The sequence below is a fragment of the Nymphaea colorata genome, chromosome 12, assembly GCF_008831285.2.
Source record: "Nymphaea colorata isolate Beijing-Zhang1983 chromosome 12, ASM883128v2, whole genome shotgun sequence".
In the NCBI taxonomy this organism is placed as follows: domain Eukaryota; kingdom Viridiplantae; phylum Streptophyta; class Magnoliopsida; order Nymphaeales; family Nymphaeaceae; genus Nymphaea; species Nymphaea colorata.
In genome coordinates, this window is record NC_045149.1 from 13,038,032 (window position 1) to 13,056,994 (window position 18,963).

At 34.9% G+C, this 18,963-nt stretch overlaps 1 protein-coding gene and 1 long non-coding RNA gene across 2 annotated transcripts in view; both read left to right on the top strand.

Annotated features, from left to right (window-relative positions):
• LOC116265642 (proline--tRNA ligase, cytoplasmic) overlaps positions 1-3,128 on the top strand; it is a 41,024-nt gene extending 37,896 nt beyond the window's left edge. Inside the window, exons 11-13 of the mRNA XM_031646388.2 lie at positions 1,683-1,776; positions 2,703-2,772; positions 2,856-3,128. Of these exons, the coding sequence (XP_031502248.1) occupies positions 1,683-1,776; positions 2,703-2,767 (159 nt within the window). The 3' untranslated portion in view covers positions 2,768-2,772; positions 2,856-3,128. The remainder of the gene's footprint in view (positions 1-1,682; positions 1,777-2,702; positions 2,773-2,855) is intronic.
• Positions 3,129-9,305: 6,177 nt separating this feature from the next.
• On the top strand, positions 9,306-18,963 carry LOC116266327 (uncharacterized). Its single transcript, XR_004175332.2, has 3 exons — positions 9,306-9,649; positions 18,455-18,539; positions 18,741-18,963. It is a non-coding gene; the product is annotated as an uncharacterized LOC116266327 (long non-coding RNA).

Consider the following 18,963-nt stretch of genomic DNA (forward strand, 5'->3'; position numbering starts at 1 on the left):
CATTAATTAGGAGGAGGCACGTGTATATGCACACACACACATGCAGACACATGCACATGGAAATGTATATATACACACACAAATATATTGTAAGCACAGAGCGAGTTTCATTTTTCTGAGACATAGAGAAAGGAGAGTAGCTTAGATGGCAAATGCTTTGTTGCCTAAGAGAGAGAGGGACTGAGAATAATACAAAATAGAGGCTGGTTGTAGATTAAAGGAAATCTAATTGAAAACAGAGGCTAAAGGTAGGTGAAAAAGTATTAAAAAACAGGACTTTGTAAAATACTAAAATTTTATGGTGGTTGAAGACAGATTTTTTAGAAGGCCCACTTTGAAGACTAGTCATTCAATGACTAGTTCACCGAGTCAGTTGACTAGTCCCTACCATGGGCTCAACTGTCTAATACCTGTTGACCAGTCAGGTGACTAGCACCTAGTCTGACTTGGTGACTGGTCCGACCTAACTACTCCTAGGTTGACAAGTAAGATATTTTTGAAACAACTATATTTACGACAACGAGATCCTTCTCCATCCTCTTGTGAATTTTGTGTCTTAAGCATATAAGTTCTGGATGATATTTGGTCATCTAATAAATTTCTACTTGCAACTTTGGGTTCTGTCTTTTTTTAACATATGCAATTTTGTGACATTTTTCAGAAACACTTGGCTGTATATATATATATATATATATATATATATATATATATATAAGAATACATAAAAGAGTAACGTGTCAGCCTACATATTGCATTAGTGCATTCAGATCCATACCAGATTTCATTTGAGTGCACAAATTTCATGACAGATGCATATTTGGTAATAGATTTAGCATCAAGTAAATGTGAACCTAAGTCACAGTGGTACGTGGGGGAGGCCCACATACCCTTACCGGTGTACCGGTAAGGCAAAACCGGTAGGAGAGTATGACTGGGTACGTTTGGATCGGTTCCGACTGGTCTCGGGTAGAAACCGATCCAAACCACAAAAAAACATTGTCTTAGTCCATTTATGTTTTTTTTTATGAGATTATATGTAGGAACTATGAAAGGAACATTGTCTTAATGATGTGATGATATCAATTTTGTTTTTTGGAATTAAAAATATATAATTATCGCCGTACCAAGATTGGCGAAGACGCCATACCTGTACCCGCTTCCCCGTACCGTACCTATGTGACATAGATGTGAACATGTTTGCTATAGGATGGAAAACAGGGAAAAACATCAGAGTTCATTTGACCATTATCTAACACAGCAAATAAAAACTACAGAGTGTGGCTGCCCATGCCAACAGCATGCAATAGAGAAAGAGTTCTTTCGTATAACCCCTTCCCTCTTTTTTTCTATCTTTTATTACAAAAAACTGATGAAATCAGTTTCAGTTCACATTATCCAAGCCTGATTTCTGGACGAAAAGCCTCTGCACCTTTGACTGAATCAGATGTGCACTCAGGAACAGAATATTCAGGTGCCAATGCAGTTAACATGTTTCTTACCCCACATCCACACCTGGGTTGTGTACTGTCAACTGTGTTAAGTAGGGTGCGGTAGTCCATATGAAGGACCTGTGGGACTTAACACTGAGGATCTTGGGTGCTACTGTTGTAACTCGATATGATTGTTGTAATTTACATTTGTAACCTCTTTTTTTTTTTCATTTTGGTGGTTTATGCTTTCAGGAAGTTGAGAAAGATGTGAAAGCGCGAACAAAAGGTGAAATGGGAGCTGCTAAGTCACTTTGTACGCCGTTTGATCAGATGCCTCTTCCTGAAGGTATTACATCATTCATACAAAGTCACATATATGACCATATGGACTTGCATGTATAATATACTGTTGGATTTCCCATGTAGCTTTAAATGTCATCATCATCTGCATGAAATTGGCTCTTGTTCTTTCTTTGGTCATTTCACAAGGAATGGTGTGACAAGACTTAGGATCGTTTTGTTTCAAATAGCTGGTTGTCCTCTCTGTATTTCAAAGGGCCATTCAACAAATACTTTTGGTTCTTCCTGGGCACACTGGAATCAATAAACCCTTCTTTGCCGACAGTTTGTTCAATATGCTCATGTCTTTTAGAAAGTATTACTTGTTTTGACCTCTAAAAGTCCATTTGACCATTACACGTTTATGCTTTTTTTACACTTACTGTTGCTTTCTGGTTTACATGTACATGCACGCTTGCAATTTAAAAAAACTTGGATTTTCACAAAAAAAGTTGAAATTTTAATACATTTCATTTCTTTTCTTTTGCACAGAAAACATTGTTTTGCCAATGTATCTTTTATCCTTTGATTGCCTCTGGGACTTCATTTTCTTTTTCTTTTTTTTAAACAGTAGCGTGTTCCAGTTTTGGTAGGTTTTAGTTTTCTTCTATTAGGTAGGGCATGTCTATTTGCAACATGTCTATGCTTTTATGTTGGCGAAAAAAAAAAATTCAATTTTCTGCCGTTACTAGGATATCATATATAGACGCATAAATATGTCAGTTTAACTCAGATAAATTTCTTTGTTATAGTGCTTAGTCTGATCATAAGGACGATAATGATGATGGTTGTTGACTGGCATAAGAGTTTTCCTTTATTTCTTTAATTATAGCCATTTGTGGTTTTATCCACAATTTTCTGTTTATAAAATTCTTTATGTATATTGAAGTTCTGGATTTATTGTTTCTTTGTGCTTCTTCCCTCTTTTGTTAGGTACACTTTGCTTTGCATCAGGTAAACCGGCCAAGATATGGACCTACTGGGGAAGAAGTTACTGAGTCAGGTATCTGATTATAAGCGTAACAATGTTTCATTTTTAGACACTTGAAATACAGCTTATAAAATGTTGAAAACATGTTTATACAGGTTTTGCTGTATATTGCATGGTATTGGTATCCTCCAGGATGTGATATAAGATTGTGCCTGAAATTGCTTGTTGTGGAGTTGACAAGGCATCGTTGAAGCTGTGGTCAGCAGTAAGCCAATTTTTTAAACCGTTTTCTTTTTTGTCTTGATGATGGGGTTTTGATTAAACCAATTAAAAGTTTTTTCTTGATGTTGGGATACATCACTGATTCCATTATTGACCTAATTGAAAATATTCGTCCGTTTGAATGAGAAAATGTTGTTTTAGCGCTTTCTCTGCTTTTGTTAAGGACGCTTGACCATGTTTACTTGTTTCATGGGATGTCTGATGTTTGGAGGATTAGTTTGGATATGGATGTCCCACCATATTCTTTTCCTAATACCTATTCTTAAGCTCATTGTTGACATCTTGCCATCAGAGCCTCTTTTGGGTACACAAACTTTACCTTGTTCTTAATGTTTTGGAACACGATCTGATAGACCATGTCTGCTCGAATATGCAAATATTTTCTGTTTACCAACATTGAACGTAATGGTACTTTTTATGCATTCTAATTGTCAAATATTATATCAAGCATGTGATTTCCCATCATTCTTTTAATTGGCAGTGGATGTAGATGTGACATATTTTTTTACTTACCAACATTGTACGTAATGGTAGGTTTTGTGTATTCCAACTGTCAAGATTATATCTAAGTATGTGATCTTCCCATCTTTCTTTCAATTGGTGAATGTTGAAGCTTTGTGTACCTGATATCTTCTGCGCGTTGTGATGACATTGTGATCGTAAAGCAATTCAAACTTTGCAACCGCCATTCTTTGATTTCGTTTCTTATATAAACATTTATCGATAAATGAAAAGGTGGAATACATCAATATTTGGACCTGAATTGGATCTGCTTGGTTGGATCGAGAATGCAAAACATGATCTTTTTTTTACCAATGGGTCACTTCTCAGTTTAGTTGTCGGTCCTAAATCCAACATGGGTATAACATGATTTCATGTGAATATATTCATGTTGGACCCAGTTGGGTATTAGGAAACTCATGTCAGAGTTCCAATCCCATTTAAGGGATATAAGATTATGTTAGCTCTGAGAAACGACATAACCTACTGGATCCGAATTTATTACAGTCCTAGACCCTTCCCCTTGCAATTCTCCAAGCAAAAAAAGGGCGAAATGCCTAAGTAATCATGCATTAAGGTGACAAGTTCCAATTCATGTGTACTTATTTTTTCCATGCAATAACATATCAAATTTTATGTTTGTGCGGTCATGGTGAAGACCAAAATTTTCAAAAAAATTTGGGACTAGTCGGGCTAACCAGTGAAGTGGTCATCCTTTCCTCGGCGTGAAGGAGAATTCTCTTTTGCTTCTTTGTTGCCTCGTATTCAGGTGTCTTCCAATCTGAATCATTTGGGCAATCGTGTGAATGAGATTCAATCACTTGGAGTGCTAAGACATGCATAAAATTCAAATATGCCTTGGGATAAAACGGCTTCATTATTTTCATTCTCATGCTTTGTTAAGAAATCCTCCAAACTTTTTGAGCGTGAATTTATAAAATTTTCTGAATAACAATGTGGAAAAATGATGATACAAGTGGTGTGCGAGTGTTCAACACAGTGTTCAATGGTGAGAAATGATAGATACATTTTTGAAATACAAATACTAGCAGATAGTAATTCCAAAGAACGGCTGCTAGGGGATTGGGCCTTGATGCTGTTATTAGTAAAAAAAAATGAGAGGATATGTACAGCAAGAAATGGGACAACCAAAGTGATCCTATTCCTTAGAAGCAAGAAATGCAAAATTTTTGGAGCATGCCACCTTCTTATAGGAAGAAGTCTGTTCCCAACCTTATCGTAGTGTAGCCTCCATCATGTTTTTGCTAGCATCGTACGACAATGTCCTTTTACAAGTTTAAACTGACCAAATAGTTGAAAGTATCTAAAAACAAATTTGCGGACTATAATAGTATGGTTCCTTCCGATGTGGAGCATCTTCAAGTTGTAATTTGATGTAGATCACGGATATACCTCCACGTTCATCTTCCATTGTTTGTCATCCAAAAGATGGGATGAAACTAGGCAGTGCCTTCCCTATTATTTGTTCTAGGGTTAGGAAAGTTTTGGTTGATGAACCTTGAGAAGGTTAGATAAGCTGCAAGTGCAGGAGCTCTTCCTGTTTTCTTTGTTGTGTAGGTCACCTCATTAAAATCATACTGCACTGTCTTTTCATGTAACCATGTTCAAAATGAGGCCGTTTAGATGTTGCTTTCATCTTATTTTGAGAGTTCTCGTAAGATAAGCTGCAACTTCACCGATTCTATCATCTTATCCACAAACTCTGTCAGCTTATCCGCCTTTGCTTTATTTCCCAATTCCTTACTCTTTCGTTTTTTCTTAGAGCACACTCAAATGTCCCTTTTTCCCTTATTTTTTTGCATTTCCACCATTGCAACTAAACTACAAAATAAAAAAAACAATTAACAAAAACAAAATCCTAAATAGAGGAACAACAAATGATAGAGTAATTGGCAAGATCTCACCTAACTACCGAAAGCTACTTCCTTAAGTATTTGATGATAAGTTCCATTCTTCTATGTTCTCTCCAAGTCCTTGAAAAATAACTTCTATGCAAACAAAGGAGGAGTATTCCGAGGAGCATAGTGGAACCTCTTGCAAAGAGAATAAAGCATTGCACCTGACAGTGAATCAACAAAATGACATACGATAGAGATGTCCGTAGAAAGGGCAACTTATTGGCACCAATGACATAGTTGTCAAAGGAAAAGCAAACAAGGAGGATCAATTCCATTGGGATTGACTTGAGCGCACATAGTTAGGTTGGTCAACCATGAGTGTTCTCATGGTTTCAAACAATAAATCTCAGTGTTGGCATTCTATAACATTCCTTGTTTTCTTTAATATTATTATGGCATGGTGAACCTGCTACACCAAGACCAAATTTGCAGTTTGATCCAAGCAAAAAATGACCACACAACATTTTTGATATTTTGCAGCACATATTTAGATTGAAATAACCCATTCTGACAATAAAAATTACTACACCAACCAGCAACAACGAACAATCCTTTTTATGCATTGCTCATATGATTAGACCCAAAATAAGTTTCATAGCGACCAACAACACAATAATAAAAACAAGACCTTTCACACACAACAACTATGTGCTCTGGCAACAAAACGTAGATTTCTGAAAAGTTTCTACTCCAAGTGGTAACAGTGCACTTGGAAGGGATCCGCAACGATTTCACCACTGAAAATCACTCTTTGTCCTCATTTTTCTCTCTCTTGCCTCTCTTCCTCTCTCTTTTCTCTCTTCTTTCCTCTCTTTTCTCCTCAATTTGCCGACCAAAATGGGGTAGCAGCCCCTTTTATGGTTAAAATATTATTTAATATTATATTTTAATATATTTTATTCAAAGATGGTTACATGAATTATTTAAATATTATGCAAAGGTTAGTGTAATTAGTTAGATTTAAATGATTGATTTAGATTTTGGTTTAGCTTAGTGTTTATCCTAGTTTAGGAGCCTTAATCCATCATTAATTGGATGTTTAAACTCTTAAACTTTCATTTACTCATAATCATGATTAGCACAATTTAATCTCTTTACTCAATTACTAATACACCCCTAAGTCATGGCCAATAATTACAAATTTGCCACTGACCAATTACCAGAATACCCAAATCTCATTGGGCCTTGAACTGTTTCAGTCAGTTTGACTGCAAGTTTTGTAACCATGGAACAAGCATTTTTTCATTCGGTTAGAAACATCAACAAAACTAAGTCCAGTATTTTTATAGGCATAATTAGTTCTTAATTTTGATATAATGTCTTAGCAATACACATACATGAACAAAACAAGGTTTTGGAACTTCTAGGGCGAAAACTATATTTCAAATCTGCTTTCGGCACTAAGGAGCTGGATGTTACAATTAATAGATTAACCAAAACCTTGGTTGAATTATAGATGGCAATTTAGAAATTGCCCTCATTCATTCCATCAGTCTTAAGTCATTTACTGGTGACATCAGCATGTTACAATCAATAATGAAATTTCTCTACAATAGAAAAGGGATCAATTAGACAAACCTACCTCCTTTTCTGTTTTGAACCACTTCGACACTCTGTCTTCTGCTTCCTCCCATGATCATCCTCCTCCTCCTCCTCCTTGTAATCCAATCTGCTTCCTCCCATGATCATCCTCCTCCTCCTCCTCCTTGTAATCCAATCTGCTTCCTCCCATGATCATCCTCCTCCTTGTAATCCAGTCATCCTCTTCTACATAATTGACCTATAATTTTTTTGTGCCTTTGTATTTTATTTCTTCTCTCCTATGTCTTGACAAATTTGATATTATTCAGTCTTTCTCTCTCTATTTTAATCTCCTTATTTCCTTCATCAGCTTCATTCTTTTTCCTCCAATCTCCTTTTTTCTCTTTTCCCTAAAGTGGTTCTAAACCAGATGTAGAGGCACCTCTAGGGCTCTCTTTCATTCCTCACTTTACCATTACATCAATAATGACATCAGCCAGTTCCAGCTCCTTATTGTCAGGGCCACATTTGCTAGGGAACCTTGAATACTGCTAGTCAGTAGATGAGGACTCGACAAACGACAACTATTCTACCTTATTCTACATGTGCCAATTTGCTTGATGTGTTTTGCTACAGTCCTCTACCTCTTCAAAACCTCACTAATTGACGTTTTGCTACAAACATCAGGCATTTGTTGTCGATCAGACTTTGCATCTCTTGCTCTTGACCATGGTGTACTCTCTGTCGCATTATACTACACTATCTTTTCATGTAACCGTGTTGGAATGCTGCCATTTAGATGTATCTCTCATCTTATTTTGAGAGTGCTTGTAAAATAATATGCAACTTCACCGACTTTATCATCTTCTCCACCAACTCTATCATTTTATTCACCTTTGCTTGGTTCCCCAATAACTTCCAAACTCTTTCATTTTGCTTTTAGAGCACACTCAAATGTCTTTGTTGCCTTATTTGTCTGCATTGCCACCATTGCAACGAAACTACAAAATAAAAAATAGATTAACAATAACCAAGGCCCTAAATAGAGGAACAACAAATGACAGAGTAATTGGCAAAATCTCACCTGACTGCCAAAAGCTACTTCCTTGAGTATTGGATGATGAGTTCCATTCTTCTATGCTCTCTCCAAGCCCTTGAAAAATAACTTCTATCCAAACAAAGGAGCAGCATTCTTAGAGCTTAGGGCAACCTCTTGCAAAGAGGATGAAGCATTGCACTTCATAGTCAACCAATAAAATGACAAAAGGTAGAGATGTGTAGAAAGGGAAACTTATTGGCACCAATGGCACAGTTGTCCAAGGAAAAGCAAACATGAAGGATTGATTTCCATTGGGATCAGCTTGAGAGCACATAGTTAGGATGGTCAACCATCAGAGTATTCTCATGGCTTAGAACAATAAATCACTGTGTTGGGATTCTATAGCATTCAGTTTTTCTTTTAATACTATTATGGCATAGTGAACCTACTATACCAAGACCAAGTTTGGAGTTTGATCTTAGCAAATATGAAAAAACAACATTCTTGATATTTTGAAACACATATTTAGATTGAAATAACCAAGTCTGACATTAAAATTACTGCACCAACCAGCAACAATCTGCAATCAACAATAAACAATCATTTTTCATACATTTCTGATATGATTAGCAGCAAAATAAGTTTCATAGCAACCAACAACACAATCATATTAACAAGAGGAGATTTAGATGTAAATAAAGAACCAAGCTCATATATATATATATATATATATATAAAGGAAAAGGGGTAAGTACTAGACCGTCATAAACTATACTTTGATGGGAACAATTTGGGTTGTCGATTCCAAGGGGATTAGACAGAGAAGATTAAGATGCAAATAAAGAAACCAAGTTGTTTTTTGAAGAGTCTAAAATATAGGATATGTGAGAGAGAGAGAGAAACAAATGAGTTTCCTTAAACAAAATCCTCCATCCATTGAGAGGTATTCCAGACTCTTTTAAAGCCAATTTTATTTCTATATATGCAACCTAATCTCCACCATCTAATATTCTTAGAATCGACAATGCATATGATTCTCATCAAGTTTGATGTATGAGTGTACGTTATATATATATATACATATATATACATATATACATATACATATATATATATATATGAGCCATAGCAACAAAATATTTATGTTCACGATCATTGCCCTAGTGAATTACTTTAGGCAGCCATGGCTAACAGGTGGTTTGGCAAAAAAAATTGCTTAAATATACTTGTGACCATGACAATTCTCTAGCTAAAACCTACGTCCATTGCACAATATGCCATATATATATATATATATATATATATATATATATATGAAGCTTCAGTCTCCACGGATGGGGAGACCGTCAGGTTGGCCCACTCGATGACGCACCCGCTCGTCAGTCGCCATTGTCGAGCAGGCAGAGTCCTTTATCATCTCTCTCCTACAACCTTCTCCACCTGCGTCCCAACCACTCACCCTACCCTCCTCCTTCCAGCACCATCGGCAGCGAGAATGACCTTATTGCCTGCCGTTCCTGCACCAGTGGCAGCGTAAGTTCTCTCCTGTAACCTCCTCCGCCTGGGCTTCCCAACCACCTGCCCTACCCTCAGCACCATCGGCAACGAGAACGACCTCATAGCCTCCCGTTTCCTGCACCTGCTCCGCCTGCGCTCCCCAACCACTCGCCTTACCACTCTTCAACCGGTAAGTTCTCTCACCACATCTCAATCTCTCTCTCTTGGTTTTCACGTCGTTGATGGTTGAGTGGGCTGCAGCGGAGCAGCCCCCTTGCAAGTGGTTGATGGTTTTCACGTCGTTGTAAGTCGTTGATTGGGTTTAATGCTTTTTTCATGCTGAGCGTAGAAGTCGTTGATGGCTGAGGGGGCTGCGGTGGAGCAGCCCCCATGCTTGTGGCTCCAAATTTAAAAGGGGGCTGATTCAATGGTTTTGATCTCTATCGTGTTGTTTGAAGTAATGTTCATCTCAAAACAATCAACGATCTCTATTGTGTCATTGATAGCTGCACATTCTGTAATAATTAGATGTTGTACTCTGATGCAAAAAGAATAATAGACAATCACCCAATTGCATGTCAGATGTTCCAAGAGAATACTCATTAGGCTGAACATTGTGTTATAACCTCGATCTCAACTAATTTTATTAGGTTTATAAGGATTTTGCAGCATGCTGAGATTTTTTCTTGTCCTTTAAGATGGCATCCACAATGGCTACTTGTTCCATGTTGTCAGCCTTATCCAGAGCATCTAAAAGAATGACAACTCTTTATGCTTGCATTACATCCTTTCTGTCACGTTTCTGTTTGGTGGTTCTGTCCGAGACAAGCTTTCTGCACCTTTTACATTGAGGCAAGTTGTTTGCATCTCGACCTTTTGTTTATTCATTTGCATCTTCTACCTTGGATGGCTAATTGTAAGGACTGAAAGGCACAGTCAGTGTATGGTAGTGAACATGCCCAAGAAAATTATCAAAATGGAAAATAAAGTCCCGAATCTCGTGGACTGCAGGTGCCTTCAAGGGTCCTACATGTTGTTGAATGGTGCTGCACATTAACACATTTTATGAGAATGAAATTCTAAGACTCCTAAAGTTTACTGGTTGCTTTGGCTAAAGTTTACTCGTTGCTTTGATTCTCATGGGGTCTGCTCTACACTTTTCTATCATGTGGTAACAGTTACATGAATTACCAAGCTGATAATTGATCACATGGTTTGTAGAGTGAAATATGAGCATATAGTGAATTTTAGCAAACGTATTTACGTAAGATGACATTCAACACTCTGAGGCCAAGTAAAGGAATGTTTTGCATGATGACATTCGATAGCCATTTGATCCTTGACAATCTGTTGTTAGAGGCTGTTCGCACCCCTTTCCGTCTTGGGGGGTCAATGTGAATCAGCAAGAATTTCAAATTGGGTTTTGAAGAAAAATTTCAAAAGATAGGAATCCGCCCATCGATATGAAATCCAACCGTTCATGCTATCTTTAACAAGAGTAATCAGACCAAGAACTAAGCATTTCTCGAATCGTGTACAAGTCATTTGATGCAATCCTATATGCTTGTGCATAGAGGGTTGAAATTGGAAATTTGAAACTTATTTTGAATTTGGTTTTGAACAAGCAATTTCTAAGCTTGTTTTAGGCAAATTGCAATGAAATTTGGACAAGTTGTTTGAAAAATTAACTTGTTTAGACAAGTTATTTGAAAATTCAATTTGCCTTTTGGAATTTGGGCAAAATTGGAAGATCTTTATTTTGGTCGACAATGTGCCATTTGAATTTGACTTCAAAATTGGCCAAGAATATCAAAAATTGATTTGGGTCGTGGTTTTGACCAAAGATTTTAGAAATTTGCTTGATAATTTGAAAATTTGGATTGAAAAATTTACTAGACAATTTGGAATTTGGCTTGGAAAATTAGAGATTTTGAGATCTAGTTTCTTGTTGTGAACAAGATCATCTCATGATTTTGGCTTGAAACTGAGATGAACTTGTGATTAATTTGTTGACAAATGAACCGAATTTTGGCCAAAGTGGCTAAACTTTCTTAGCAAATAAATGATTTTGAATTTTTTTTGTCAACTTATGTGATTAGGTTTAAGAGATATGAATTTGATTTTAAATGAGTTTTCTTTTTAGAGAAGTGTTGGGAGCAAGTAAAACTCACTATTTTGATAAAGATTGCAAAATGCTAGAAAACATATTGTTTTCAAATGTTTTTTTGCCAAATTAGGATATGATGATATTTGTATTTTCTTTTGAAACTAAGTAAGATTTCTAAGTTTTTGTTGCAATATGACTTAATTACTTTGTGCAACTTAAAATAGGATCACTTAATTTTTAGAGGTGCATGTGATGCAATTAATTTTGGTGAATGTGAATGCATAAAAGAAGAAGAGAAACTATATGGGACCTTCAATCTTTTCTCTTTTATAATATCTCAATATTCATTCAATATAAACATGCATTGTGTAATACATACACACAAAGATTGATTTTTAATTGAAATATATGACTTTATCTATATACGCTTAACATTTTAATAAGCATAGAAGTTAGACATGCAGTCCACAAGCTTGAGACTTAAATTAAAATCTCAAAATAATGAAAAATCATGCAAATGAAAATTAAAATCAATCTTCAAAATGTATAGGAAACATGAATAACACCCATTTTGTCTCAAAGTTACCATAAAATCAGGTTTTATATTTAAATGGTTGAAAATAAAAAATGTTGATTCTAAGAAAGCTTGTTTCTTAGAAAATGATGACAAATCCTTGAAAATTGCTCAGCTTGTTTCTTAGAAAATGATGACAGATCCTTGAAAATTGCATAACTTTTCGTGAGTTAAACATCTAAATTAGTAAGAGGAATGTTCTTCTTAAGAACATGCTCTCGTTCATGTTGGGTATTAGACATGATGTTTTTTGAAAAAAGTTTCTTTTATAAAACCAAATTAGATTTCAAATTTTGTGCTAAAAGATTCGTCCATTCTTTGAGCAATTTTCGCATGTTTGATAGTCCCTTTATGGAGAAATGAAGATCAGAATTTGAATGTGATTTTGAAGCATTTTGGAATGTTGATTAATCCCATGCAAAATCTAGAAATATATGAAAGAAACCAACGACTCTTAAAATATTCTTAGGGCACCGGTTTGAATGAGATTAGAACTTTCTCAAGTTGTGTGTAAGATAGTCACTTTGTGGTTGGAAATTAACATTTCAAGATGTTAAACTTTAAGCTAAATTTTATGAAAGCATATGATCTTAGCAATATACATGCATTTTATGCAAATATTGCTAAAATTTATAAATTTTTAAGATGAAATATTGAGTGATATTGTAGTTTTATACTACGAATATCAAAATGAAGTTCTCTTTCTCTAAAATCAGTTTGAAATATGTTCCAAACTAATTTTAAAAAAGAAAAAATGATTTTGAATAAGAGTTTATATATATATATATATATATATATATATATATATATATATATATATATATATATATATATATTGCCTCTGAAAATAAAATATTTGACAAGAGACCACTTATCCTATGAACGATGATGATTTATAGTTGGGTTCTTTTATATAGGAAAATTGAAGACTATTTTCTGATATTATCTACCACCCTTGATCAACTAAATCAAGAATGCATGAATCAAAATAACACAAAATGGAAGAAAATAAAAGAATACTCAAGTTTGTTTGTCTATGATTTTACCATGCATGGCTGGATCACGTTCATAAGAATGTATCAGTCTTTAATAGGCATTTAAATTACATGTATTGTACCAAACATAAATCACTCTCTCACCAGGGGATCCACACATGATGGGGAGTTAAAAATGGTTTAGGTAGCTATTTTGAAAGAGACATGGCCTTGAGGCCCTTTTCAAAACTTGATCCATAGGTTCTCTTTTTAGAAAAACCGATTTATATGTGTCATCATGCATTAAAATGTACATTGATCGTAGCTCTCCCTAGCTGGATATCATTCCTAGTTATGAATAAAAATGAAAATAAAATCCTCCCACAGATATTGAACTTGAAAATAAATAGCAAGAAACAAAATAAATGAAGAACAAGTTAGAATCACCTACGTCGGGGTCGGCCTTGGTGCTTGAGGCTTCTCCTTGCTTGTTCTTTAGATCAAACAATTCTAAGCAAAAATTCAAGCTTGGATTTGAGCTTATCAAATCTAGAAGAAAGGAGTTTTTTTGCTAGAAATTCCTAAAATAGAGATGGTTTGCCTTGTACTAAAAATGTTAAGCAAGAGTCCAATGAAGAACCCTAGCTTAGCAAAGGAATGGGATAGGGAGAGGGGGAGCTTGGTTGATGGCAGCTTCTCCTCTTCTTGGCTTCTTCTTCTTTTTCCCCTTGGCTGCAACTAAGGAGAGAGACACAAGATATGAGAAAAAATCCCCCCACCCCAACACCCTTGGAACTCACCCAATGCTTGGGGAATTTGCTCCTCTTTGAGCTAATGGATAGGATAGATCCAACTTGGTGCCAAGCTGGAATTAAAATTGATTTGAATTTTAGAAAATGGACTGAGGTGGCTATTGCCTCAACCAGTCTCTAATTCAGCCAATGGCTAAGAGAAACTTGATTTCTCATTGGTTTAATCCATGATACATGAATTGATGATTTGACAAAAGGAATTAAATAAGCTTTTAATCCTCTTTAAATGACTTCAACCAATCGCATATAGCCCACATGCATGAGTTGTGCGTGCTTGGCTAGGACTGGTCAACCGTAGTCTAGACCTAGTCAAGTCTAATTTGGGTCTTAGTTTGGCCAAAAATCATGATGGAAATAACCTTGAATCGAGTTTTATTTTTTGGAATCGAACTTGTTAATTGAGTAAGCTCTAAATGTTATTGAATTCTGAATTCATTTTTGACAATTTGATTAAAATTGAAAATGGATCTAAAGGGCATTTTTTCCATAATTCAATTGAAAATGGATTTAATTGAATCAAATTTTGATTTAAAACATTGATTTTCAACTTTGTATTTGATTTTTTTATTTGACAAATTCAAACGTGTATTTGATTTTCACATAATCCTTATTTGGGTTCTACGAATTTGATCATAGAAGGATAAAGTTGTCTTAATTTGGTTAAATTTGACCAGTTGGCCAAAGTCAAAGCTTATTTTGTAACCTGATGTTGACTTGCTTGAGGTAATTTGAGAATTTGAGCTATGAAAGCACTTAATTGTATTTCAATTAAGCTCAATTTCAAATTGTACATCGTCTAGGTTTAGTCAAAGCATATTTGATAGAGTGAAGGTCTATCTTTGTTTGGTAGCTGGATGTGGGGTAGACCTAATTTTTTTTTACTAGGTTTTGACTAAGCTAAGCTCATGTTGACTGAGCTCAGTTGAACTTAAGGCCACTTTTGAGTCCACCTAAGTCAAACCTACTTGTCATTAAGTACGGTTGTTATGGAGCTATGATGACATGCAAAAAAGGAACAAATGCATGCTAGCTTCATTGAAATTTGATCCCCTTCTTTATTAAAAGGAGATCTCCTTTAATGAGGAGTGATTTCCTTTAAATATTTCTAACTCACTTTATTATTTTTGATCATTCCCAATCTCTTTTATTGGAAAGGAGCATTTTTCATGATTTGACTTAAATTATGTTTAGATTTGAAATTGGCTTTGAAATTGAAGTTTTTCACAACTATTTTGTGAAATTTGTTTGTAAGATTTTGAAATTGCATCCATTAACTGAGATTGAAAATTTTGAGGTGTTAACAGAAGTATAGATAAGTTGGTGGAATATGATGTTTTGTTTTTCCCACTATGCATATGGGCGAGCATTACTGTTGTCAGATTTCCAATGTCAAAGCTATTATCCCAGACAACTTGGGATAGGGACAATACCAAAAACTTTAAATTATACACTTGAACAGAATTTATTACTACCTTTTTTCCAGAAAACAAGCTTTTGTTTCTAAATTGAATTTATAACTTTATTATTTGGGACTTCCACTTCTCTCTTTTGTACTTTATGGTTTGGGCATACCTCTTTGGATTGGATTTGTGCTTCATCTGTCATCTACATTTGATATTACAATCAAAATGTTGTGAATGAATGTAATGGCTGCATGAATTTTATAATCTCATTTCCAACCCCATCAATTTAACATTATTCATTGCTTTCGATGTTGTAAAGGTGTTCCAAAATGGAGCCAACTGTCATGGCAAGGAAACTAGATATGCCTACAAACACAATTACAATAGCTTTTGATGTTAGGGATGATGACATGTTGACAACCAACAACTTTGATGATGAATCAGATGATAACAATGGGGCATTAGATGCTAAGATTGTTGTTGATGAAATGGGGGCGATGATGAATATTGATGAACAATTAGAAGAAGAGACTGAGGAAACTGATGCTAACAAGGACAAGCTATGTATTAATGAGACAAACATGCAACAAGGATTGGTGTTGAATGTTGCTAAAGAATTTACACCAGAGATTGGGATGGAATTTGATAGTGTGATGAGTGCATATGACTTTTATAATACGTACGCAAAACGAGGTGGGTTTGATACTATGATATGTCACTCGAAGAAGAAAAAAGGTATTCTACATTGGAAGCAATTTTCTTGCGAGAATGACAGTTCAAAGAAACAAAAAGGCAACAAGACAAGCGAACTAGCAATAACAAAATGTGGATGCAAGGCATGGATGTCCATTTAATTCAATTCAAAGATAGATAAATGACATGTGCATGATATAAAATATGCACACAATCATTATTTACATTCACCATCGAAAGTAATTTTTCATAAGTTCGCAAAGAAGATGAAATGTCCTAAAAAACGCATCGTACAAACAATGATTGAGTCTGGACTGAAACTATCACAGGTTATGAATGTATTTGCACATCAATGAAGCAGGAGGAATGAAGAATGTGACATTTAATAAAAATCAGTTATACAAACACATTCGAAAAATTGAAGATAGCTACTATGGTAAAGATTGTCAGATTATGTTGAATTATTTAAAAAAAAAAAGACACTTGAAAATCCAAATTGTTATTTTACTGTTCAAGTAGATGAAATTGGGTTTTTTGGAAACTATTTTTGGGCGGATGCAATTGCTCATGAAGATTATCAATATTTTGGAGACGTTGTGTCGTTCAATATAACATATATGAAGAACAAGTATCATATGCCATTTGCTCTCTTCATAGGTGTAAATCACTATGGCTGAAATATTCTTTTTGGATGTGTGTTACTTGTTGATGAGAAGACTAAAATATTCAAATGGCTTTTTGAAGAATGGCTAAATGATATGGGCAGTCAACCTCCTATTCTGATCAAGATATTGCAATGTAAAAAGTTATAAAGGATGTTTTTTCAAAAATTGTTCAAAGATGTTGCAATTGGCATATAATGCAAAAAGTGCCAACATACTTAGGCAACATGTATAAACAAAATACTCACTTCAAACAGTTGTGAGATACGTGTTTTTTAAAGTCAAAAGCAAGAGAAGAATTTGAAGAAAGATTGCATGAAAGGATAAGTTGATATGCTCAGTTAGAGACCATTGATCGAGCCACAAACTTATGGAATGAGTGACTGTATTCTAGTGAGACATTCATGGTCAAAATGTCTGCAACTTAATGAAGTGAGTTCATGAACAACTATTTTAAAAATTGGTTTAATGCATAAACAAGTTTACCTGAGTTTGTTGTGAAATATCAAGAAGCAATAGATAGGCAACAACACAATAAATACGAATTGGATTTTGAGATGAACAATGAAGTTGAGCCCATTAAAGTAGTTCATTCTATGGAAGATCATTTACAAGATACATTTACGTTGAAGATATTCAAAAGTACTTCATAAAAGAACTAATGGCACTATGACGTGCACTGCTTTGCTTTCTCAAGTTGATGATTAGGTGATGGTATATACCATTAAGCAAAGCGTAAGAGGTCAGTTTGCATATGCAATTACTAAAGAGTACACAACTTCATATGATAAAATTAATAAAAAAATGTCAAGTTGTCATTGCAAACTTTAGGAAACTTTGGGTGTTGTGTGTTGTCATATGTTTGTAGTATTCCATGTAGAAAAAGTAGGCAAACTGCCGCCTGCATATATACTGAAAAGATGGGCTATGCATGCAAAGAAATGTGTTCTATAGAGATTTTCTACTTCTCAAACAAAAAACAGATGAAAAGACTTCTTTACTAACAAACATGAACATTCTCTAGCTAAAAGCAAATTTGTGAACCACATATGTGTTGAGCATGCATTAGAAAGTTTTGTTGAATTATTACAAGATCTCGACAACCTACAATTGAGTGAGTCAGTTGCCAATTGTAAAGCAAGCCAGGTCAGTGAAACTGTGCAAAATAAAGTGTTGCGAAACACAGAAAGGGAAGAACATACTAGAACTGTCAATGATCATGGACGAGTTGTTGCTAAAGATAGTTCAAAGAGAATCATTTCGAGTATCCACCAAGGAAAATTGCATAGGAAATGTTCTGCTTGTGGTAACATTGGGCATGATTTGTGCACGTGTAGTCTAAGCATAAAAGCAAGGTAGAGTTGTATGCCTCATGTATTGTAATTGCATAAACTTGTTTGTTTACATATCTAACAAACATGCAGCAATATTTCAACTAATAATGATGCTACACAATCAAAGATTTGTCCTTCTTGTAGAGGAACATGTTATTATAAGACAAATTGTGCAAAATTGAGAAATCCAGGCAAGGTTGTTAACTAAGTGTATTGATGTATTTTTTCTAGACTTAACCTTATTGTTTTATTGTTTCTATAGAATGCATATCAATAAGGAATGAACAGTATGACTAGTATCATAAACTTGCAAGCGATCATAGTGTAAGCAAGGTTTTTTGTCAGTTGGTTGATTTTGCCAACAAGTTGGGTATTATGGATTTGTAACGGTCTGTCACACATTATGAAATTTGTAAATTTTTTGACCTGTAAATAGGGAAGTTCCTTCTTGTAGCACAGATGGAAGTTAAGGTAGCACACATGGAAGTTAAGGTAACTCCTAGGTGTACCCCTTGTGAAGAGTGAGTACTATATTCACCTATCTCCTTATTTTGAAATTTTTTGTTTCTTATAAAATCCCAATAATATTTTCTCTAGGAGGAGAAAACAGACAATTCCTCTAGTATGTTATTTCTTGTTCTTGAATTGCTATTGCAAAACTGTTGCAATAGTGGCACTATACATGATCTAATGAAAACTATGTTTTTTTTCCTATATTTCAGGTCTACTTGCTATAGGCTCGATGGTCGAGTTGATGTTGAACAACCTTGCAGACCATACCAAGATTTTTTTTTTGTAACTAAACACCTCATCATGTAGAGGATGTTAATTATTGTGATTGATGCTATTCGTTGTTATAAGACACCTCAGAGTTGTCGGGTTCTTACTACTTGCATCTAATTGTCGTTTCTTATTCAGTTGTTAAAGTGAATTACATTATACCAA